Source organism: Drosophila takahashii, chromosome 2L (assembly GCF_030179915.1).
Source record: "Drosophila takahashii strain IR98-3 E-12201 chromosome 2L, DtakHiC1v2, whole genome shotgun sequence".
Lineage (NCBI taxonomy): Eukaryota > Metazoa > Arthropoda > Insecta > Diptera > Drosophilidae > Drosophila > Drosophila takahashii.
Window position 1 is genome coordinate 3,663,293 of NC_091678.1, and position 23,868 is coordinate 3,687,160.

Here is a 23,868-nt window from a genome sequence, read left to right on the forward strand (position 1 = left end):
ACCTCTAGTTGTGGTATTTTTTCCGGAACTTTGTGTGTTGTGTGTGCATTTCGTGATAAACAATTTTGAAATACAATTTACGCACGTTTGCGGGCCTCAAAAGCGACCAAAATGTCGAAATAAACCAGCAGCAAGTGCTCAAATTCACGCGTGAGTAGTTAGCAGCGAGTTTTCACCGATTTTTCCCAGAAGAAAATTGGTTTTCAAGTGCAATTACGTTCGGGTGAAAGAGGAGAAAAAAATGTTTGTCTGTATTTGTGCTATGCTGCTGCTGCTGCTTCTTCTTCGCTGCGACCGCCACACTTTTGTTGTTGTTGCTGTTGTTTTTGTTGTGTTGGGGGCAAAAACAGTTTCGCTTTTGTTGTTGTTTTTTCTCTGCAGGGACGATCACCGTTTTATATGCTCCAACATATGTGTGCGTCCGTTGTGTATGTATAAGTGTGAGCGCGCCATTAATTGAAAAAAAAAAAAACAGAAAAAGTAGCATCACTTATAAATACACACAATAAAATTATATTTTTATTATGTTTTGAAAATACTTGAAATTCCTGTCTGAAATTCTTCCTTCCCAATTCCACTTGAGCCTCTGCCGCTGCCTCAGTCGGCGTCGCTGCCGCCAACACAGGTGCGGATTATTCAAATTTCAAGTGCATCAAAACAAAAAAACAATCGAAATGCACTGCACATTTCGGTGATTAATCGAGACTTTGCTCTCTTTTTTCTCACCTTTATGACTCAGCTTATGGGCTTTTTATTGATAATTTCGCTCTCTTCTCTCACGCTTTCATACGGTAAATAATAAACAGCGGGAGAATCTTATCAGAAAGAATGCCAGTGATGCCAAGTTCCAATTGGAACATAAGGGTGACCAAATGTTGCAAATTTGGTTTATTTCGGTAGATATTATAAATAAAACTTTTTATTATCAATTGGTAAACAATATTTCAGTTAAAACCTTAATTAAGTGGAAATAAAATGAGTTCCTTTTTTAATCTAAAAAAAAAAATATCTTCAATCGAAATGTAAATTCTTATTGACAAAATATCCTACTAGAAAAGTAGAAAAAAAGTTTTTCGAAATACATTTTTTTTAAATTGTTAAAAAGACAAAAAAAGTTTCGTTTTTAATGACAATTTCCTTTTTTGAAAACATGTTGTTTTTACCAAAAGTCTTAACTAATCCTATTCCTTGTTTTCCAAAAAAATGTGTGTTCCAAAATCAATTTCTTGTGTTTACTTTGTGTGCTTATCTACGTTACGCTGTTTTTGATGCGCTTCTTTTTTTGTTATCAGCAACAGAGAAAAAATCAGATGGAGCCGTGTGCAATTGAAATTGTAATTGCAGTAGCAGTTCTACTGACATTTTTAGAATACAAAATAAATATGTTGTATTTTGAAATTTTATATTTTGAAATATTTAAAAGTATTAGTAATTTAAGAACTGGACTTCGAGAATATTATTTTTTAAATATTTAATCAGAAATGTATATTCCATTATTTTGCGTTCTTCAGGAGAAAAGCCAAGTGGACAACACTGCACTTGCAGCCAAAGTTTTTCCTTTGTCGAAGGCAACTGAAGCGAAGCGCGACACAAGACGAGAAGATTTGTAATGTGTGCACTCAATTCCACTTGGCGAACCGCCTCGACATGTGGGTGGGTGGGTTTGATTTTTCTAGTGGTTCCGATCTGGGTTCTCTTGGGTATTGTTTTATTCCATTTCTGTGGTTTGCTCCGGTGATTTAATACAGTGGGCATTGGATAAGTGTTCTGGTTTTATAATAATAAAAATCTCATAATCTTAGAAGCATAAATCGCTTTATAAATAGTTTCTATATTCGATGATGAATCACTTAAGATTAAAATCTAAACACAATCGCGGTCGGATTATTTATATATTTAACAAACTTTAGATTAATTGATACCACCTGAAATGTTGTCTTACAAGCTGAATCATTTGTGAACTTTCCGGCTAATCTGATTTGTGACTTGCATTCGCTATCGGCAGTGGGGTTTTCCATTCTGATTTTAGTTGCCGTGTTAATTCCCCAGGCAAGACCACAAATCATTTTGAGAAACGCCGCAAGAAGTTCCCAATAAGACTTATGGTTAGTCTGAAGTAACGCCCCCGATCCAAAGTTTCTGGCTGCATGGCACCCACACATTGGAGGACCCTCCCACAAAAGACAGTTGGTTTGGCCATAGGTTTTAACTGTTATTCTAATTTATGTTGCATATTGTTTAGCCAGAAATTTAGCTTCCCTCTTCTCTCTTTTTGATTGGCAATTCAAATTTGCCAGCCCGAAAATTAAGTGCGCAAAGTCAATATTTCAATTTAGGCATAAACCAACAGAAAAAAGGCAAAAAAAGAAAAAAACTGAAATGCATATGGGCAATTTGCATATGGTTGGTCCAAGTAACTGGTGGTTCAGCCTACGCACCACAAAAAGTGGCAATGCAGACGCAAATTCAACGGCGGCCTCTTAAAATGAGCTCCGAATGGTTTGTCTCACAAACTGCTGCGTTTTGCTTGCCAAATAATTATGTTATTAATTGGATTTATGCGCAGTTTGTGCAACAAGCAACATGCAAATTTTCGTGTCAGTAAGTCGGCAAAAATAATAAAAACTAAAATCAAAATTGATCAAGCCATTACAAGTTCCCACTCCCCTTTTATCTTCAAGCCAAGAAATAATTTGCGGTACAAAATTGTATTGTTAATTGGTATATCAGATGAATTAAAATTATGTACAATAGGTATTTAATTTAAAGATATTATAGAAACCTATGTTTTTTACATTACTTTGAATAAAATATAGTCAAAATATTATTAAAAGTTATCTTATAGTAATAGTTTTTCTAATATTATGCTTCATAAGTTTTCACTTAAGCTAATAGTTTCAAATTTAAAGCATAATGCTTCAAAACGCGCTGTAACAATCTGGCAACGGCTTATCGCAGGAAACTAATTTTAGATCTATCGAAAGCGTGATTTACGCTTTTCAGTTTTTTTCCCAACCACTGTCAGTGGGCGGCCCCTTCTTGTTATTTTTTGGTATCCATATAAATATTTTTGTTCCCCATCCTGCTCTTGATCTTCTTGTCGCGATAATCCGTCCGCGCAATGGTAATAAAACGACAAACAAAAAACAAAAAAAAAATTGTCAACACGACAAAGATTTGAACCTATTTTTAGACCCTGTCGCAATAGGATTTTCTCTTTTATTGTCATAATGCCGGCAACAACTTTATTAAGAAGTGCTTGGGAGCAGATTCTTATCAATGGCTCGGCTTTGGCACCGAAACTCGAAACGTTGGCTTTTAAAGATCAAGAGTTTCGGCCTTTAATGGAGATTCGAATTGAAATGTACTCATTAAATATTTAAAAAAATATTTAAAAATATTTTGAGGCATGAATACATATTGATAAAATATAAACTAATTGGAATGACCCGACTAGAACCCTAAAACACTTCCTAAAAATATAAATTCATTCGCTTGACGCGCTCAAAGCCCGTAAAAGTGCCACATTGAGGGCGCGAAATTGAAGCAAATGGCAGCTAAGAGAGACAAACTGCGCCAAAACTTATGGAAAACGCAACTTTAAACTGTAATAAAGTGGGAAATTACAGCGCATAAATCTCTGTCGCCGAACTGTCAGTGACGGCGACTGGGAATATGGGAATAGTTATGGGCCGATGAGGGAGGGGCCTTAGAAGGGGGGCTTTCAAGCGGGTCTCGAAAGGCGGAGAAGTCATGCAACAGGCAGTGGAGCCAACACCCACGCAAATCGAGCTCGTCTTGAATGAAATTAGCCCGTAACTAGAGTTTACAGTTTAGCAGCTACTGACGACTATCGTTGGCCAACTTGCATACCAAGTGCTCGCTGTCTTAGCCACACACAGTGAAGAAGTGGCCAAGACTGATTGGGCATTCCGTCGTGGTTCTACTCGATCGGCGCTTCATTGCCCATATAATGCTAATAATTATTGCATTTAAAATCTAATAAATTTTTGCATTGACAACGCGGAGTTCGCTGAAGCAGTGGGGTGGGGATATAGAAACCATTTCCAGCCGCTCCTATTTTAATGGTGTAGATATCCATCAAAGCATGGTAAAATGATGAGAAAGTCGCCTCTCAACGAGGTGGATACTTCTTTGTACTCTTGAAATTGTAGACTATTGTTTAACTATTTTTATGTCTATTTTGAATGTTCCTTATTTAATTTTAAAAGCTTTAAATTTTTACCTACATCTACACACAAAGAAAAACACGTCGCGGTCAAATTGATATGCGCATGGTAAATTTCTGGCATATCGTTCTTACAGGACAATGCCGATTTCTTTCTCTAGCAAATTCTGTAAAACTAAATAGTAGAGATATAGTATGTTTTTAGTGATTAAAGGCATCTTCTTATATTTTTGTATTTCAGATTTAAATTTGATTGCAACTTATGAGCCATTCCATCATATTCGTTTTAGTGATTTAGAGATCATCGATTTACCTCCTAGTGCTGATTCTTCCCCAACTTGTTCTCTGTTTTTACTGCTGGTCTTTGGGTTTCTTCTGCGGTCTCTTCTGGCGCTTGTCTCTAGTGGATCGGATCGAGCTTTTGACCATAATTGTGGTACTTGTCATTGTTTGTGTCGCATTGCCAACTTTTAAGTACAGACTGCCCCGTGCGTGTTAAATACATGTAATTAGCCATGTTTGTGCCATTTAATCCACTCGATAGTGGACTTCTCCTTTTCCTCGCTCCTTTTTGCTTAGTCGCGCGGCGACGCTTTTCTAAGAATTCTTTTACGTTTTGTTTTGGCGCACGCATTAGGCGCCACACAGCAGCAGCACGTTTAACCCGCAGGACAGGCGGAAGGGTTAAGCGGACGGATGGAGTGGGGATCTGGGCATTGGGCACTCTGTTCTGGGCACTAGGGCGTTAACAGGGGAGCAAACTCGGGAACTGTGGCGCATACTCCACATATTTATGGCTATTTAAGCGAACCGAACGAATCGTGGATGCCGATGACGATGACGAACTTGCAGTTGCTGCTGTTCTGTTGCATGTTGCACTTTGGGATCTTTAACAGACGAGGTCAGAAAAATAGTATGAGGAAAATAAATATAAAAAAAATGGGGGATTCAAGTTATACCACTTTTAAATATAATATTATAAATCCCAACAAGGGAAGTTCTCTTAAACGAACTTTAAAATATTTTAAACCATCAATAAAAACAAAAACATTTTTTTAATTTTTGTATATTAGAAGTAGTGATTTACTGTCACCATATTTTATTTTATTTTTGACATTGAAAATAAATTTTTTTTTATTTTTTAAAAGAACCCTGATATTTTAACCCTAACTGTTACTGTTCTTCCTGATTTCTGCCACTGCTGCTGTGGTCCGGCAGTCAGCGGCATTGATTGGCAGTTGAACACGCAACAATTGTTGCATGTTTAGGCGTCGGCAGTGACGGTGAGACGACAAGAACACAAGGAACCAACAACACTGGGGCACAGGAGCAAACATCACAACAAAGTTGAAGACTTCAACCTCCGGCAGTTCACTTTTGTCACATTGTGATATTTAGCAATTACTTTGTGCCTGGTTTAATTGGCTACCGAGTTGGCATCAAAATTTGTCAACTTCTATTACAAGACATGCAATTGAGCCTGGCTTTTAGTTTGGAGAAATAAAAGAGGAGAGAAACAGTATATCTATATTTATATATTTTTCATATTGTAGCATACGCTTTCAAAAAAAATACTTTTAAAAAAATAAAAATATTTAAATTGTGAGTGATAAAATTTTTTTGATCAGAAAATGATTAAATTAAATTAGGTACTTAGACTAGGGGACAATATGATACTATTCTTTTTCACTTTATATTTGTCCTCTATGTTTTGTTTATGGTGTGTATTATGTATTGTGTGTATAGTGTGCTAAGGGACACTTCAAATGTTATAAATCATATTGGACGAAAGTGTAACTGGGAACATTTTCTGTAAAAACTAGCTCGACCACCCACCACCGACTGGGTTTTCCTGAAAAGCGGTGGTGTCTCCGTGTTGACAGCTCAATTACTCACATGACAAAGCCTCTGCGTGGCCCTCTGCAATTATCGCGGCAATTATTTGCAATTAGAATTGAGTTAATTTACTTAAAAAAGGATTTCTACTGTGCCTGCGCATTTTTGTCCCTTGACGTTTGCACTTTGGCACGTGAATGGGGAGGAGGCTCATGTGTGTTTGTGCAATTTGCGTGCATAAATTTTTATTGTTTCAGACGGACTACATAATTATGGCGTACGGAGGGTTTTGTTATTTTTCGTAGTTTTCACTTGTGTTTTCGAGGGGAGCGCGCTTCATTACTATTTTCGATTTTACTGCGACTGTGTAATGTTACCCATGTTGGCAATAAATTCGCGTTTAGTAGTGTTAAACACGCAATAAAAAACAGTGGGAGGAGCGATCGGCTATAAACATGCTCGCATTCTAAGCATATTTACAGTTTGGTTCAAATAAATAGGTTTGAATATATTAATACAAAAAGGAAGAAACCCAATTTTAATTAAAATCAATTAAGCAATAGACTTGTAAAACAAGAAAATTAAATAAACTAAAAGGGTTGAATAAAATAAAAATAAAAATCCATCGAAAAAATGTGGTACAATTTTTTAATTAGAACTTACTAAACTCAATGTCTAAGTAGTTATATCTTTAATTGCAATTATTATTAACGGTACGTAAAATATATTCTATAATTCGAAGTCTCCTAAACTCGATCTTAATCTGCCTTCAGTTTAACCATATTTAAATAATCCAATTTTTAACGTAAAATTTGTTTAAAATTATTTTTTTTGACCCATCCTGTACTTATGTTTGTATGTTTCCTGGTCGATTTGGCAACTCCACTTGCCATTTTCAGCACGCCCATCAGCTGTTTGCCTTCAGCGCTCCCCTTTAAATAGTTGGCAGTGCATTCACGAAGAGGAATTCGTTTTTTTCTCGGATATATTCATTCGTATCTCAAAACGCCCTACCAGAGGAGGAGTACGTCGAAATTCGAGTTCGATTTCGCGCTAGTCCCACGCACGAAAAAATTCGTTGACGCTGCCTTCTCTTTATCGCCTCCCTTCAAAGCCCCATTACTCTCCTCTCTTCCTGCCATCACTTGTTGTTGTGGTTGCGGTGGGGTGTTTACAGTTCGATTGTGATTGTGGGTTGACGCCACCTCCACCACCAAAGGCCGATACACAGGAAATAAAATCTGGGGATTTTTTAACAATCAAAATATAACCAAAGAACATTAAAGAATTCAAGGTTAAAAACCTACTATTAGTTTACTATAAGGACAAAAATTAGATGTATTTTAAATGTGATTAAAAAGAACTTTACCCCGACCGAGTTATGCTTATTAATTTAATTCATATTTTTCTCCCTGTGGGCACTGTTTCACACAAACACGTTTGCGTTCACGTGCAGGCGCCCCAACTGCAGATAGGGCATTTGATTTGTTTAAAACAAAACTTTTGCTGTTTGAGTAGTGGTGTGCACTTGGCCGCCCGTACACACACAGCAATGAATACGTCACTCAACGGTCTTTAAAAATCAGGGCTGCGGAATCAGTAGCTATATAAATAGGGGAAACAAAGGGTTTACAAAGAATATAATTATTAATTTTATAACCTATTTATTTAAATTTAATATATAATAACATTTTACTTAAAAGTTTTTATTTTTATATAAGTAAACATATGGCTCTGCGCGCTTGACACTTTTATAAAAGTTATGTAAAGGTTTTGGTAAAATTGGTCCAGAAAAATAAAAAAATTTTATTTTGAACTCCTTGTAAGGAGTCCCTTTTCCTACAGTTCTTACAAGGTGGCCCTGCTATTTCGTATCCCTGGTTGGCACACACACAAATACGAACCACGAATGCAGTTGGGCTGCCTTCAGTTTGCCAGTTCGTCACTCACTCATTCAGGCAGTCAGTCAGTCCGTCAGTTCGTCAGTCAGTCAACACTCGGTGGACTCAGTTTTCTGTGCAACCCGTTCGGCATTCGTTGTCGATCGGTCGGGTCGTGCAGTTGATTTCTGATTTCGCGCTCGCTCTCGTTCTCTGGGGATTTTGCGTAATATGCGGCAGAAATAAAATAAATAATATGGCAAATGGCTTCAATAAATTAAGTTATTATTATTGAAGCGCATTCCGAATTTTGATTTTGGCAAGATAACAATTGAATTAAGAATCGTATCGTATCGTATCGGATTCGGAAATGTAACTGCAGAAATAAGTCGATTCGATCGTCGTGGAGGGTCGCATTTGCATACGAGAAAAACATTTTGATGCTGATTTTGATTTGTGCATCGGTGTCGTCGCGCCAGTGCGTGTGTGTGTGTGCGTGCAATAAAAATAAATAAAATAATATCTGCAATCTCAACATCATCATGTGTACGTTTGGTTCCCAGTTCCCAGTTTCCCTGCCTTTTAATTTTCCCCTGCCTTGCTCGATTTTTGAGTTTTCCTCAAATCGAAAGTTTTTGATGGCCTGGTATGGCCGCCCGTTTGGTTGGTTCTTTATCTCTGTTTTTGTGTGTGCATTGTTTGTTTATTTTTAAACATGGGTCCAAGTCCCTATTTTTCTCGCTCTCTTCGTTTTTTTCTTGTACTCGTACCCTTTACCACACTTTTTGCCCGCTTTCAATGGCAGCGGAAGTGCTTCTGTACTTGCCACATTTTCCATCTCCATCCACCTTTATTTTTTGTTACCTGGCTCCCATGATTTACGCCTTATTGTCACTGCCGCATTTATGATTGATTATCGATGGGAGTTATATGATACGCATGCGCGAATGCGTGCCTGCCATAAAAGTCCCTCAAAGTCCTTGGTCCAACGTTCTGCCATTTGAGTTATGATCGGCGAGTCCCTGATTATCGATGCACTGAAAATAAAACATGTAATCCGTCTCATTTTAAATTGGGGTTTAGAAGTTATCCAAAATTCTGATTTAAAGATTTTAAACGAATGAGAGGAAGCACTTGTAAAAATCATAAAGAAATTTTTATGATTTTAAAACGAGTTATTTATTAACTTCAAAACCTCATGGATAATTATATTTTTAAGTGTGGATTTCTTGGAAAATAAAAGAGGACTGCGCCAGTTTTGGGTGGGGCAAAAAGCGAAAAAAAAGAAGTCAAGAGGAGTTGAATACGTGATCTGAGCCCGGGTAATATGTAATTGCGAATTACGATTATTGATCTTTAATTGATTGCGGGAATGTCCCCAAGCGAGCAGAAACCATTCGACAATGGATCATAAAGGCATAGTAAATTGCTAAAATTATAATTACAATCGTTAAATCGGAGTTGTTTAAAAATGTAAAAACGAAAACCAAAACTACTTTGAGCCATTTATTGCTCTGAATAAATAACTTCATTATAATTTCCATATCAACATATTTGACAACTTGATCCCTTATTCAATATTACAAATATTTTGAGTCCTCTGACAATATATTCAAGTTATTATTAAAATCCATGCAAATAATGTATTTCTTTTATAAATCCTGAGAATTAACAGTTGAGTTTCCCCCTTTGAAAATCCAATGAATTCAAAGCTTTGCACAAACAAGCCTGTGGCATTCTCGAAATTTGTATGCTTACCCCACAATCAATTGAATTCCACAAGACAGGCCAATCCACAAGTCCACGATTGCCACCTAAAAACACACGACTCCGACGGTCAGCTGGACAAATAATACATAGGTTTCCCTATCTCCCGTAACCCTCTTGATAAGTCGGATCAGACACCCTGCCAAGCGTCAGTCTTTTTGTATCTTGTGTTCTAAAATATAAGCACCATATGAAGTGATTGCTCTTAGACGTACACTCAGAAAAAAAATCGCCCTAAATTTTAGAAAATCGCCATACTTTGAAAATCGCCTTGAAATTCAGAAAATATTTCTATTTTTCAGAAATATTTTTCTAAATAATAAGAAAAACTTACCCTGATTAGATCAACTCCTCTTGTTATCCACTTTTAGAAAAATTTTCTGTTATTCAGAAATTTTTCTTTTAAACTAAGAAAAAATCGCCTTACATTTTAGAAAATTGGCCCAATCGGTAGCCTAGGGGTCTAATGCGAGCGGATTATTTGTTTTCTACGCTTATATTCGGAAGCGTGTGTTCGATCCCACGTCGAGGCGGACATTTTTTGCGTCTTTTTTTTTTTTTTTTTGCGCATTAAAATGTATACTTTAATACAAATAAGGATTTAGGTAAGCTAACACACACATAATGGATAAATAAGAGTATAAACCTAGAACCCAAGAGAACAGAATGAGAAAGTACTTTGTACAGCGCCTCTCGTGATGCTTCCCTGGCGCAGCTAGTAGAGTGTTTGACTGCAAACTGTGAGGTAAGGGGTTCGAATCCCGCGAGCGACCAAAATGTTTTCCTCAAGATAGTAAGTTATTTGATTTTTATGTTTATCATTAATAAATAATATAATAATTTCAGTTATTATTTCAGTTACAATTAAAGATTAAAAGTGTGTTTGTGTACAAGCATCGTGACGTCATCCATGTGTTTAAATAGAGGAGAGAAAAATAAGTTGAGAAACGAGAACCCCAACAACAACACCTCACACCGACAGACTCCACCCAGTCGGCATAACTCCCGATTCCCCGATTTTTTTTTTCTTCTTCTTATTCAATTTTGCAAAAACTAACCCTAAATTTAAGAAATTTTTTTTCTAATTTTTAGAAATATTTTTTCTAAAAGGCAAGGCGAGCTGCCTTTGGCTTAAAAAGTATGGCGATTTTCTAAAATTCAGGGCGATTTTTTTTCTGAGTGTAGGATACAAAATTAATACTTTTAAACAAAGTCTGTTTAATTTTGGGATTAGAGATTAAAAAGGATAAGTCTTTGTGTTTGATTTTTAGATTTAAAAATTGATTCCAAATAATTAAATCAAAATTTAAATTGTTTAGAAACTACTATTCTATTATACACCAAACCCTTAACCATATAAACATGTTTATTTTCCGAAAAAGCAAACATATTTGTTGTTTGGAACCATTAAAAAATTTTCTTTGAAAAATTGGGAACTTTTGAATATTTTCTTGTTTGGGATGTATTAAATATTATTTTTGAAGATCTCATATCAATCATATTAGTTCAAAAGATAGGTAGATGTATCTAGTTTAAAGTTAGCAGTTAGAGTATTTTTTGTATATCTCCATAGGCCATTTTTAGCGCCTGAGGCTCTGGGTGACTTTGGGCAATTAAAAAAGTGGGTTCCCCGATCCACTGGCCCCCTTGGGCCACGCCTCCTTCCCATCGGCGACAACATAAAATTGTCAATGCTGCGAAAAACAAAAAAAAAACAGCATATAAGTCGGGCAACGCCCCACAGTATTAGGCCTGAGTTGAGCGAGAAAATCGAAATTAATTCACGCAACGGCTAATTTGGCCAGAAATATGCGCCAGTTGGTCTGTCGGTCCAATCGAGAGGTGTTTTCTTGTTGTCCAAGTGTTGCACTTGTTGATTTATCGTCGGCATTTAATTGCTTTTGAAATTGGATTTACCAGCCTGCTGCAAAAAGGGGGTAGTTCGCCTTGTGTGGCTGGCTTTAGCGATTTTCGCGACTTTAGTGCTCCAGCTTGCACAAATTAATTGCTACTACAAATTTTCATTCAATTAGATTTTGTCACTTTTAAATTTAATTAAACAATTTTTGACACCTCGAGGAAAAATACGTGATTTGAGTTTAGCATGGAAACTAAGGCGGACAAGTAAAAAGCAAACTTGCCACCGGAGAGAAGTTCTTCAGAAATGCTGTTAACATTGAAATGTCATAATTCAAATTGAATTGTTGTTAGACTCAGTGACGTTTGAAAAGGGAGGAAAAGTCCAGGGGGCGGGAAAAAAGGGGGGTAGACCCACAATTGTGGTGCTGACAAGTTGTAAACCATTTGGTTATCATTTGCGCTAATTATGAGATGCAGTTCTCGGCACTCAACTCTCGTCTCGGCTAAATACAGTAAAGCTACACTTTTAATGTAAAATCGAGACTAAACTGACATCATCTTAATGTAAATGTCTATATTATCTGCTAAATATTTTAGAAACTTGGGCTATTGAACCTACGAATAGAATATTATTGAAAGGTCTCTTAATAAAATGTTTGTTTGCTTCCGATTGCCAAATTTTTTAATACCGATTTTCCAAGAATTGATAAGGCAAGCCGAAAGCCATCACATGAAATTATTATCTTTGCTCTATAAATATTTCTTTTACTTCTTACTATTTCACAAGAATTTCTGTTCGAAATAGTTGGTCAGTATTAATTCCTTTGAATTAAGAAAAAGTATTTTCTTTGCCAACCTGGAGAATTGTTAGATTTCAAAGAACTGCCCGACCCAAAAAAAAATCCCCCTTACAATAGAATCGCTTCACCGATGACGTCAACAGCGATTGGCGATCAACAATAACCATATTTAATAGATAAAAATAATTTTCCAACGAAAACGAGATTCGATTAATCAGCTAACCAACTAACTGAAGCAATAATAGCCATAATTCTCAATGAGAAAATGTTGCAGGCGATTTGCATGCAATTGGCCGCCAACATCGAAAGTGGGAGGAGTCCGTTCATGACAGGAACCTCCCAACGACTTCATTCACAAGCCAAAAACATGATGCACTGAAAGGCCCCATAGATATTCCCTCCTCCTCCGATTTTTGCTGGGCACTTGGCCAAGCGGGTAACGACACCTAGAGAAAAAGACTGTTTTTGAACTGTTTTTATAAGAATAGTCTAGGGAACTTAGAAGTTTGATAGTCGATTTATAGTATATACTGCAAATATTAATCAAATTTTAAAAATATATCTTTTAAATATTATTTAATATTAATATTACATTTTAGTTTTGGGTTACACTACTTAATCTAAAGAATATGCTCTAAATATTAAATTAATATTAAAAGTATACATTTAAATATTATTTAATATTAATATTACATTTTAATTTTGGGTTACATTACACAATTTAAAGTATATGCTCCAAATATTAAATAAATATGAAAAGTACACATTATTAATTATTAATATTACATTTTAATATTGGCTTACGTTCCTCCTTTTCTCCCTGTGCATTGAAATTAAGCATGCGTTGTTGTGGGCGTTGCAGAGGCAATCTAAGCCCGATGATGAATGTGTGCGATTCTATTTGTATTTATTATTTATTTATATATGCTTTTTACTTACTCTTTTAACAGACTATCCGCCCGCTGATAGTTATACCGGTTATCGGGTAACTCCACCCCAAATCAACGGCATTACCAACAACAATAATAACAACCACAACAACAACAACAACAACATCTGCAGCAGTAGCAGCAGCAGTAACAACAACAACATCAACAGCTTGACGACAGCAATCAGCGGCAACAGAATGGACACCGACGATGTGGAATCAAACACCAGCAGTGCCATGTCCACACTGGGCTCACTCTTCTCCTTCACATCGCCGGCGGTCAAGAAGCTGCTGGGCTGGAAGCAGGGCGACGAGGAGGAAAAGTGGGCGGAGAAGGCAGTCGACAGTCTGGTCAAGAAGCTAAAGAAGCGCAAGGGAGCCATCGAGGAGCTGGAGCGGGCACTCTCCTGTCCCGGTCAGCCCTCGAAATGTGTCACCATTCCACGCTCGCTGGACGGACGATTACAGGTGGGTAGTAAAGCATAAGGATTAGGATTTATCCAATTAATTTAATTCCATTTCAGGTCTCCCATCGCAAGGGTCTGCCGCATGTGATCTACTGCCGCGTTTGGCGCTGGCCCGATCTCCAGTCGCATCACGAACTCAAGCCCCTCGAGCTGTGTCAGTATCCCTTCAGCGCCAAGCAGAAGGAGGTGTGCATCAATCCGTACCACTACAAGCGCGTGGAGAGTCCAGTGCTGCCGCCTGTGCTCGTTCCTCGTCACTCGGAATTCGCACCCGGCCACTCGATGCTGCAGTTCAATCACGTGGCCGAGCCCAGTATGCCGCACAATGTGAGCTACTCGAACAGTGGTTTTAACTCGCACAGCCTGAGCACCAGCAACACATCGGTGGGCAGTCCCAGTTCCGTGAACTCCAATCCCAATTCGCCGTATGACAGTTTGGCCGGAACACCGCCGCCCGCCTACAGTCCCTCGGAGGATGGGAATTCAAACAATCCCAATGACGGTGGCCAACTGCTCGATGCCCAGATGGGTGATGTGGCCCAGGTCAGCTACTCGGAGCCCGCCTTCTGGGCCTCGATTGCTTACTATGAGCTAAACTGCCGCGTGGGCGAGGTGTTCCACTGCAACAACAACTCCGTGATCGTCGATGGCTTCACGAATCCGTCCAACAACTCGGACCGCTGCTGTCTCGGCCAGCTGAGCAATGTGAACAGGAATAGCACCATCGAGAACACACGCCGTCATATAGGTGCGTTTTGGGGAATGCTACTATCACAAAAAAAAATCGAAGAGTTTCCTTAAAATCTAGAAAATTCTTTCTTGAATTTTCTTCATCTAGAAAGGTTTTCTATATTCAAACGAAAAGTTTCTTTCTTGAATTTTCTTCATCTAGAAAGGTTTTCTATATTTAAAGGCAAAGATTCTTTCTTGAATTTTCTTCATCTCGAAAGGTTTTCTATATTCAAAGGCAAAATTTCTAATAACAAGAATTTTTTTTCTATTTTCAAAGGTAGGCCGATTCAATGGCGAGATTTCTAAAATTTAGAAATTAATTTTTATGAGTGTATGGGAGGCACAAAGGTTTTGTTACCTATTTTAAGCTCTTTGCGAATGTTGATTTCTTTTTTGGTTATAATTGCCTCATAGTGAGCCAAATTAACTCATTCATGGAAATTTCCGATAAGCAGCTGACTTCAAGTGCACAATAACTATTCTAGATTGTAAATTAAAGGGTCTAAAATTGGAATACGAAATTTTCTTATCAGTTATAGAAATAGATGTGATAGATAGCTGAAAGTAGAACGTCACTAATTCTTGCTATTTTCTCTCCCCGCAGGCAAAGGTGTTCATCTGTACTATGTGACCGGTGAGGTGTACGCCGAGTGCCTGTCCGACTCCGCCATTTTTGTGCAGTCGCGCAACTGCAACTACCACCACGGATTCCATCCGAGCACCGTGTGCAAAATACCGCCGGGCTGCTCGCTGAAGATCTTCAACAACCAGGAATTTGCTCAGCTGCTGTCGCAGTCGGTGAACAATGGATTCGAGGCCGTCTACGAGCTCACAAAGATGTGCACGATCCGGATGTCGTTCGTGAAGGGCTGGGGGGCGGAGTACCATCGCCAGGATGTCACCTCGACGCCCTGTTGGATCGAAATCCATCTGCACGGACCGCTCCAGTGGCTTGACAAGGTGCTCACGCAAATGGGCTCGCCACATAATGCAATTAGTTCGGTATCCTAAGCTTAAGACGAGGCGCGATCCCTCAGAGGAAACGAAAAGAAGAACAATACAAAACCAGTAGCTAAATGAGTACGTGTGAAAGTGAAAGCTAAGTGTGAAAAAGACGTAGAGAGCATAGAGGTTTGTGCCTGAAGAGGAGGGGTGCAAAACAGATCGATGCAGCTCACCTGCAGATTTAAATAGATGTACGCAAGCTACTCCAACACCCGCCCTTTGCCCATATTTTATAGTTTATCGTATGATTTTCTATGCGAATGTCATTCCTAACGCTACAACAGAGTAATGAGAAACAACAGCGAGCTAAGAAACCAATTACAAAATGGTATAACTATTTACAATGATCTACATGCTATAATATTAATGATCTATGCCCATTGGCAAACATTGCTGTTCAAGTCTATTTCAAGTGCTAATTATGTGTCATTGCAAAACTGCTTTAAATATAAAAAAACAAAACACATTTAATTAATCCTACCAACTTTAAATACATAAGGAACAAACAAAAATAAGGATATGGAACCACTTATTGCAATACATTTCTTAAAATGATTTTTAGAAACCTTAGTTTATGTTTTATTTCTCTCATTTGCGTTTTGTCGTTGATCAACGAATTAAATGTTCAATATAGTTGATTTAAATCTATAGTTTAACTAATTTTAAGTTACATACAGAAGATAAAAAAAATATACCAGCGAAAACTAAGTGTGGAAAAATTGTTATTGAATCAATTTTTCAATCAATGATCTTTTGTTATCTTAAGTAAAAATAATTGTGTCTAGACCAGGAGAAAATTACTTTTTATATAAATATACATGTATAATTTTTATAAACATAATGGTACACTATAATTTTCGTAGTTTTATAATTTTCTTTGATTCTGTTTGAAATAAAAATGTGTGTGCCGAAACATCAGTAGATGATAATACAAAATACACAACAATTGAAAGGCTTAATTTTGAAATAAAATCTGTTTTTGACTTATGAGTTCATTTATTATGTATATCGGATATGTGCAAGACCTATGCAAAATTAAATAAGAAATATAATCCCCTAAAAATATGAAAATGTAAATTTAGCTGTATATTAGAGGCTTGGGCAAGTTACGGCCTTGTCGGAAATTAAATGTAATATTTGTGCCTGTTCGATATTCTGCGGAGGCCTTGATTCTATAGAGCAAACCGTGTTTTGAAAAACATTTAACATTGTGAAAATACCCAATTGAAGATACAAACTACCGAACGAAGAAAAATAAATATTTGCCTTGAAGTATACAAGTTTTTGTGCAGCCACCACAGAATGCTATAAATTGCCTTAAACACGCCTTGCATGTCTCTTAATGTTTAAAGTAATACTGTAATAACATATACATAATAAAATATGAATTAAAATAAAAAAAATTATTCGAAATTTTTTCAACGGATTTTTTTTGAACAAATGAAGTCTAGTGATGGTAAAAACGTGCGTTTAGTAGCGTCTTTTTGAAACTCGTGTTTTTTTCGATTTCTACTCGATATTGGGCATATCGTTCAACTATCACCACTAGCTTCAGAAAACAGCTGGTAATAAAAATTGTAACTTTAAGGACTGAATTTAGGATCTAGGAGCTATTAAACAATCACGGAAAACATTAAGGAGCTACACAATAGGGAGACCGTTTGTCGCTTCACAGGAAAAAAACAAACAAAATGATGGACTCAAGGGGTAAATAGTTAAAAAGAAGCTAGAAATTAAATACTCATTTGATATCATAACAATAACAGATAATAGATTTGTTTGGAGCGCCAAGGCCCTCGAATCGCTCTTTGAGTTGTGGGAGGATAATATGTCTGGGTTCCGAGGGGCTCGCAAGAACACCCACATCTACAAAGAAATATCCGACAACTTGAAGGATTTCGGGCCCAATCCTGTTGAAGTAAAAAACAAAATAGAAAACATGACGAAGAGGTACAGGTAAGATATAAAGCCGGCTTCAGAGATAATATAACTATTAAACAAAAAACATTTAAATCTCTAGAAAAGAGCTGGCAAAGTTGGCGACGTCGCGGGGGAGTTCCCTGAAATGGGAGCACTTTGACCGAATGGAATACATTTATGGGGGCTCCAAGAAAGTAACCGATGATCCCGGCGACAGCAAAGGTAATACTATAATAACATAATTAATGTATAATCAATTTATAATACATGTCTTGCAGACTTTTTCAAGGAGGACAGTTGCGATATTGAGGGCTCCGAAGTGAGCAACTGTAGTTTCGAATCCGACGCTTATTTGGATGTGCCTTCGCCAGGACCTCCAAAGAAAAGGAGTCGTTCAGACTTGACCGAGAGGTTGGTTGCGGCGGAGGAAAGAAAGGCAGCGGCAATGGAGAAAATGGCGGAGGACTCCGCCAAATTCCAGAACCGCCTTCTGCAAATCCTGGAAAGTCGGAAAAGTAAATAATAGCACATACATTATATCTAGAATAGGAACTAATTTAATACAATTTTTAAGAATCTATTAGGAGTTTTCATTTATGAAATGTTTTCCCAAAGCTTGCCGAATACATTCAGCAATTTCATTTGTATTTCCTATCCAAACTTCTCGCTCGGGTTGCTCCAGGTCCACTCCTGTCTGCCAATTGTCTTTAATGGAGCAATTGTGGGCAATGCAAAAATTGTGTAGAATGCAGCAGCAAGCAATTATTAGCGATGGGTTTTCAATATAGCTATCCAATCCTTTTCCGATTCTTTGAAATCGTGCCTTAAGTTGAACGAAGGCGTTTTCAACTAGCCGCCTTACCCTGGACAGGTGATAATTGAAGGCCTTCTGCTCTGGAGTTGATTGCCAGGAAAGGCGATACGGTTTCATGACGTTCTTGGCAAATCGGAATCCCGAGTCTCCTAATACTAATATTGGGACCTCAACTCCGTTGATAGATTTCGAATTTTTCTTAACCAAATTCGACTCGAGCAATTTACGTTTAAGATTGGATTTCTCAAATATCTTTGAGTCGTGACTGCAACCTGGGCTTCCAACACTTATGTACGAAAATCTATAACTGTTACAAGAAAATAAGTTATTGGATTGCATTATGTTTTAAACTACTACTTCATACCGAAAGTCCACCAAGGCGAAAAGAATTGTTGAGTACCAACCCTTGCTATTTTTGTAATCCACTGCATTCTCAGATTTAGGACTTATCTCGATGTGACAGCCGTCTGTTTAGAAAGTGTATTATTTAAACTGATTATTTTCTAAATACGCCCGACTTACCCATTGCCCCGAAGCACTGAGGAAACCCAATGGTTTCAAATCCCTTGATCGTTTCCGTGATCTTCTCTTGGGTGAGAAAATCTGGTGGAAGGTATTCGCCAGCAAGTTGCTTAATAACCTCACGACAAAATTTAGTCAATATTCGACACACCATGGCCTTGGACACTCCAAGTTTATTTCCTATGGTAAGGAAATCCGAAGAGGATCCCAATGTATATAGGGCAATCGCTATTTGCTTCTCCAGGGGGATTGCTAGTCGGTATGGAGAGTCCTTCTCTCGGAGATTGGGTAGACGATCAACCAGGACATTGAACGCACTTCGCTTTAAGCGGAAATTTTCTTTAAAGAATTCATCTGAATTCCTAGGAACGTCCTCCTCCCAAAATGTTCCCAAGCGGGGCTATATGAATACGATTAAGTTATTGAATACTAGTGAGAATCCTTAGAGAAGTGCTTACCAAACTCGGAACCTTTGTCAGGTATTGAAAAGTTGTTGCCGACATCCCCGCCAAATCCATGAATTTCATTAAGTTTGCCCTGTCTTGTTCTAAGGCTGATATTATCAACAGCTCGGTTTCATCCAAACCGCTCTCCATTTTTAAACAATTAAACAATTTCAATGATCATTTACAAATCAAACACAAAACAGCTGTTCACAAACAAATTTGCGTTATTGCGTTTACTTCGATATCGATAAAAACTCGTGTTAGTATAAGCCATAAAAATATCGAATCTAATCGATAGTTGGCGGCAGCGGCACGAAAAAGGCTGCCATCTCAATTCGTACTAGTTGCCCACCTCTATTGTTTTTTCTATCAACATGAGCGCTGTAAACGATCCCCTGGAATTATTGTCGAATAAGGGCAACCGCCAGCCCTCCTTTTTGGGTCCGATATGGAATCCGCTAGCCTGCGGATTGGCCGGCGTGGGCGTGGCCATCTTCGTCAACTGGGGCTTCCGTAGACCCGTGTTTTCGGGTGAGTACTCGCCTCCGTTCCATGTGACGTAACATTGTTATTGTCGAATTTAACTAATGAAATCCCGATAATTTACAGGCATCCAGAAACATATTGCCTTTGGGGTTCTGGGCGTCGCTGCAGGAACCTATTTCGATCAAAAGAGGAGCGATTATCTGGCCAAAAGAGATGCCGTCCTCCGGCACTACATTGAACTGCATCCCGACGACTTCCCCGTGAAGGGTGAGTCTATTAAGGGGTTTTAAATTCAAGAAATCCTTTACTAAACCTAAACCCTTTCTATGTTTCTAGATCGCAAGACCTACGGTCAAGTTCTGGAGAGTTGGGTGCCAGTTCGTTAAATCGATCGAAATCTTTGTTGTAAAGCGAACGACGGAATTAGTTAATAAAAAAGCTTTAATTGTAAAACATATGATTGCTAAAGTAGAGAAATGGATTAATGGATTGTTATGTGGAATTTTCGTATTGCATTATCCTTCTTGAAAGAATTGGTTCGCATATTCTAAGGAACGGTTTCAGAAGTTCATTGTATTATTAAGAATAGGGAGGCTTGCTTTGGGTATTAAAACTAAACGTTTAAGCAAGACTTTTAAAGCTATTTGACTCCGATTGGGGAACGTTAATTAACATTTTTATTTAAAATTAAAAACTAAAAAAGAAATAATTATGGGTTCGAGCCTCAACTAGATGATTAGCGGCTCCACAAACCATGAATTCCTGGGATTTATATCGATTAATCGATTGCAGAGCCGACTCTTGTATCAGCTCTAATAAGAGTCTTATTGGAATCGCTTAAATACTCTTTTGTCGCGGTGAAAAACGGATCGAATTTTTGCGCAAAAAGTTTATCCGCGAATAAATTACCATTAAAAAAGCAGCCTAAAAGCTGAAAAAACCGCTAAAAAATCTATAAAAAATTAAAAAAAAAAACAAACCAGTGAAGCAAATAAAATATGTATTAAAAATATTAAAAAAATCAAACCTAGTTTATTTTATGTCAAGTTCGTGTGCTTATCCCTGTGTGCGTCTTCGTTTTACCGTTACAATTTACGAAAACCATAATGAAGTGTAATTAGTGACAAAATAAATGCCAAAATTAATAGTCAAACATAGCAAAACCAATTACTGTTAATTGATAACAAAACATAGCAGGTTTTTTCGTCTTTACTTTCTGTGACCAAGAAAAAGGTTAAGAAAAGGAAAAACCAAGAGTAATACAAAAGCCGTCGGCTTATTTCACCTGGAAATTTTCTTATCAGCAAACAACGATTATGGCAAAGGTAAGAAAGCTCAGCTCTTAATTTTATTACGAAATTATTTATTTATGAACAGATGGTGGTGCTACTGCTGGCTCCTTTTCGACTTGTCTGTAAGATTTTTTTTCATGGCAAATGTTTGTCAATTTGGTTTTTATTTTATTGCTTGTGAGTGGGTGGCTTTTGGGCTAGTCTTTTGGGTGGATTGAGTGGGTGGATATTCCCCTCGTTTGTATAAATTATGCATGTCCTGTGGATTCGCATTGATTTCCTTGGATTGCGAATGGAATCGATTCCCCACGATATTTTATGATGTGTAAAATTGAACGGAACTCGAACTGAAATTTTGTAGAGCCATAAAAACAGTTATGGCAAAAAGGTACACTCAAGTCGAAGAATAGGAATCAGGGAAACGAAGAGATTTGGGGGCTTGTCGTAAAGGGAACACAAAATCATTAAGGTTAGAAAAACACGGAAAGAAGAAAACAAATAATGTTGGAAAGATAGGGATAGATAAGTGCTGTTTTTTTTCTTTCTAGCCTAGTTTTTCAATTTAAACACTGATAGAAATAAATAATAGTTTAAACAGTACTTTAAATTTAACAACTTAATTTGTTGTAAATCAAAATTTTATTGCAGTATAAAATAATATACTAAATACTAAAATGTAGTTCTAAAATATTTTTGCCTTCACTTTTATAAATTTGTATTAAAATGTCTTAAAAATGTTCCCACAAACGACTTCTACTTAACAGTTTTCCAACTTAATACAGCCATTTTTCTTTAAACGCTTTAATATCCTGTCCATCAGGCTAATGAGTGAATTTCTCGAGTACTTTTCACCCACGCCCGCCCGGAAAACCAGAGAAATTCCGCTTATGGGCCAATCTGCACGCTATTACGATGCAGGGCCGTAAAAAGCCAAGGAGCCCTCAATCCCAATCAAGGGATTAAAGCTCCAAAGCAGTGAAGCCATTTCTCAGTGGCCAGGAAAAAAGTCCGTGGAAGAAATGAGCCACATTTTTCTTGAGGTTTTTCACTCGCGGCACAACGTCGATATGTGCAACTCGAGCAAATTTGGTAATACATTTTTTATGACCCACCCACGTGTGTGATTCGAGAGTGGGTGGGTGGTTCACCGGGTGGTTGTGGGTGGTTGGAAAACCCCAACCGATGTCGCGTGTCTGCCTGAAGAACTTTCGCTCGTGACAGGTTTGTTTTGCTCTTGATAAATTACCTTGCCACTTGTCGCTCAACATGAAATTACTTTCCTCTATCTTAAAGTTTTTCACATTTCCCCAACCGCTTTTCCTCCATTTTCCCCACTTCCTTGGCTGGCTATGAAATTTTGATTTGCACGCCAAATGCGGCCAAATGTCCTCAAGTCAAGTTCAGACTTTACAATCGAGATTCTTGGGGCACTGGGGTTCCTAGAGATACAACTATTATTATGTGCTTAGGAATAAGAGACTATCTCGCCAGGGTTCTGTAGTTTGTCCTTGAGTGGCCTTTCAAAGCGGGTAAATAAGTTTCCGAGACCAGACAATTGGTTACCCCAAAATGTAGTATGAAATATGTCTTGTGAAAAGCTTTTTTTAAATATTTGTTTTGCCGAAAAACAAAAGAAATCAGATTTTTCTTATCTTTCTTGTCAAAAAATAATAAAATAACCTTTTTACTTCAACGACAAAAAACCTTACTCAAATGTCTACAGGGTATGACCAAAATACTATATTTGTCTTCTTCAATGACTCTTGCTTTTTTTTTTGTTGTTGTTCCTTTCGCCTTTTTTCGCGACATTCTCATAATCATCATCAGAGTTTCTACCGCCCACTTTTCTCCCACTTTTCATCCATTTTGTCCTCTTGCCATGGCCCCTATATCATTATGTGCAGCCTGTAGTATTATTATATTCCTTTCATACAATTGTCGACAGGGGGCGCCTCCTATATATACATTTTTTCGTGTCAACAGCAGCAGGCGCAACCGCAGGAGCTGCCTGCAAGTGCAAGGATAACAGGACGAAACTAACAATAAGTTGAAGTCATTTTTCTTGTATACATACTTAGATATGTATGTAGTACCCCCCACTGATGCGGAAAAGATCCGGAAAAACAGCATGAAAAATTGTTTATAAAAGACAAGGAGGTTCAAGAGTGATTATTTTGAGAAATTATTTTTAATGATTTATACTAATAATTTTTTTAGTTCTAACTGATTTTAAAGGGAGTTTATAATCTTTAAAATGGGAAATAATTTATTTCTGTTTAATTTTCAATATTTTCACAAAGAATAAAAAAGGTAAACTGCCTGTACACTCAAAAAATTATTTTTTCTTAAATATAGAAAAAAAAAATTTTTCTGTGCTTCAAAAAAATATTCTAAAAAGAGGAAAAATTTTCTAATCTTCAGAAAAATTTTCTAATCTTCAAAAAAATTCTGAATTGAACGAGTTTTTTTAGAAAATATTTTCTGAAATACAGAAAAATCAATTTTTTTCTAAATTATAAGGTTTATTTTTCTAATCATCCTTTCTTTTTTTGAGGGTTAAAATCGCCATTGATTTTAGAAAAAAAAAGACTGAACTTTTCTAAAACTAAAAAAAAATTGCCATTAAAATTATAAATATTTCTACATAATAGAAATATTGTTGTTCTAATAACAGAAAAATTTTTTGAAGATTTTTCTAACATTTTGAAAAAAATGTGTGATATTAAGAAATATTTTTCTAGAAAATAAAAAATTTAACCGTATTTGATCGATTTCCTTTCTTATAGACTTTTTAGAAATGTTTTTTTTAGCCTAAGAAAAAATCGCTATTAATCGAAGAAAATTTCCGGGATTGGTAGCCTAGGGGTCTAACGCGTGCGTGCATGCATATGTTATTCAAGCTTGCGGCTGCAAGAGTGAGTTCA

The 23,868-nt window shown here is 37.1% G+C and overlaps 5 protein-coding genes across 7 annotated transcripts in view; 4 read left to right on the plus strand and 1 right to left on the minus strand.

The window, feature by feature from the left end:
• Positions 1-3: 3 nt before the first annotated feature.
• On the plus strand, positions 4-16,459 carry Mad (Mothers against dpp). 2 transcript variants are annotated; one of them, XM_070213330.1, is made up of 4 exons: positions 4-150; positions 13,283-13,728; positions 13,785-14,475; positions 15,064-16,459. In XM_070213330.1, the coding sequence occupies exons 2-4, from the start codon at positions 13,459-13,461 to the stop codon at positions 15,468-15,470; spliced, it is 1,368 nt and encodes a 455-aa protein (XP_070069431.1). In that variant the 5' UTR covers positions 4-150; positions 13,283-13,458; the 3' UTR covers positions 15,471-16,459. The 2 variants fall into 2 exon arrangements, with proteins under 2 accessions (XP_070069431.1, XP_017004038.2); XM_017148549.3 differs by lacking the exon at positions 4-150 and adding an exon at positions 8,289-8,451.
• Positions 16,460-17,024: 565 nt separating this feature from the next.
• On the plus strand, positions 17,025-17,963 carry LOC138913510 (uncharacterized). Of its 2 annotated transcripts, none has more exons than XM_070217420.1 (4): positions 17,025-17,171; positions 17,231-17,420; positions 17,485-17,606; positions 17,663-17,963. In XM_070217420.1, the coding sequence occupies exons 1-4, from the start codon at positions 17,156-17,158 to the stop codon at positions 17,905-17,907; spliced, it is 573 nt and encodes a 190-aa protein (XP_070073521.1). In that variant the 5' UTR covers positions 17,025-17,155; the 3' UTR covers positions 17,908-17,963. The 2 variants fall into 2 exon arrangements, with proteins under 2 accessions (XP_070073521.1, XP_070073525.1); XM_070217424.1 differs by having other exon boundaries at positions 17,231-17,414.
• On the minus strand, positions 17,922-19,384 carry LOC123003171 (putative nuclease HARBI1). Its single transcript, XM_070217416.1, has 4 exons — positions 19,179-19,384; positions 18,721-19,120; positions 18,563-18,665; positions 17,922-18,505 (listed from the first exon to the last, which is right to left on the minus strand). Exons 1-4 carry the CDS (start codon positions 19,314-19,316, stop codon positions 17,965-17,967), a joined length of 1,182 nt encoding a protein of 393 aa, XP_070073517.1. The 5' UTR covers positions 19,317-19,384; the 3' UTR covers positions 17,922-17,964.
• Positions 19,385-19,495: 111 nt separating this feature from the next.
• Positions 19,496-20,109, plus strand: ND-B14.5B (NADH dehydrogenase (ubiquinone) B14.5 B subunit). The gene is made up of 3 exons (XM_017148672.3): positions 19,496-19,697; positions 19,776-19,919; positions 19,989-20,109. The coding sequence occupies exons 1-3, from the start codon at positions 19,541-19,543 to the stop codon at positions 20,036-20,038; spliced, it is 351 nt and encodes a 116-aa protein (XP_017004161.1). The 5' UTR covers positions 19,496-19,540; the 3' UTR covers positions 20,039-20,109.
• Positions 20,110-20,507: 398 nt separating this feature from the next.
• The window catches only part of toc (toucan), an 89,311-nt gene continuing 85,950 nt past the window's right edge, over positions 20,508-23,868 (plus strand). The window contains exon 1 of the mRNA XM_017148522.3: positions 20,508-20,977. Within this exon, the coding sequence (XP_017004011.2) occupies positions 20,969-20,977 (9 nt within the window). The 5' untranslated portion in view covers positions 20,508-20,968. The remainder of the gene's footprint in view (positions 20,978-23,868) is intronic.

What these genes read in the sequence shown, in the direction of transcription:
- Mad (XM_017148549.3), top strand. An exon ending in CGCTGGACGGACGATTACAG is followed by an intron (nt 13,729 to 13,784) that starts GTGGGTAGTAAA and finishes ATTCCATTTCAG; the next exon opens with GTCTCCCATCGCAAGGGTCT. An exon ending in GAACACACGCCGTCATATAG is followed by an intron (nt 14,476 to 15,063) that starts GTGCGTTTTGGG and finishes CTCTCCCCGCAG; the next exon opens with GCAAAGGTGTTCATCTGTAC.
- LOC138913510 (XM_070217420.1), top strand. An exon ending in AACATGACGAAGAGGTACAG is followed by an intron (nt 17,421 to 17,484) that starts GTAAGATATAAA and finishes TTAAATCTCTAG; the next exon opens with AAAAGAGCTGGCAAAGTTGG. An exon ending in TGATCCCGGCGACAGCAAAG is followed by an intron (nt 17,607 to 17,662) that starts GTAATACTATAA and finishes CATGTCTTGCAG; the next exon opens with ACTTTTTCAAGGAGGACAGT.
- LOC123003171 (XM_070217416.1), bottom strand. Translation starts at nt 19,316, where the DNA reads ATGGAGAGCGGTTTGGATGAAACCGAGCTGTTGATAATATCAGCCTTA. An exon ending in TGACAAAGGTTCCGAGTTTG is followed by an intron (nt 19,121 to 19,178) that starts GTAAGCACTTCT and finishes GTATTCATATAG; the next exon opens with CCCCGCTTGGGAACATTTTG. An exon ending in TCAGTGCTTCGGGGCAATGG is followed by an intron (nt 18,666 to 18,720) that starts GTAAGTCGGGCG and finishes CTTTCTAAACAG; the next exon opens with ACGGCTGTCACATCGAGATA.
- ND-B14.5B (XM_017148672.3), top strand. Translation starts at nt 19,541, where the DNA reads ATGAGCGCTGTAAACGATCCCCTGGAATTATTGTCGAATAAGGGCAAC. An exon ending in CCGTAGACCCGTGTTTTCGG is followed by an intron (nt 19,698 to 19,775) that starts GTGAGTACTCGC and finishes GATAATTTACAG; the next exon opens with GCATCCAGAAACATATTGCC. An exon ending in CGACGACTTCCCCGTGAAGG is followed by an intron (nt 19,920 to 19,988) that starts GTGAGTCTATTA and finishes CTATGTTTCTAG; the next exon opens with ATCGCAAGACCTACGGTCAA.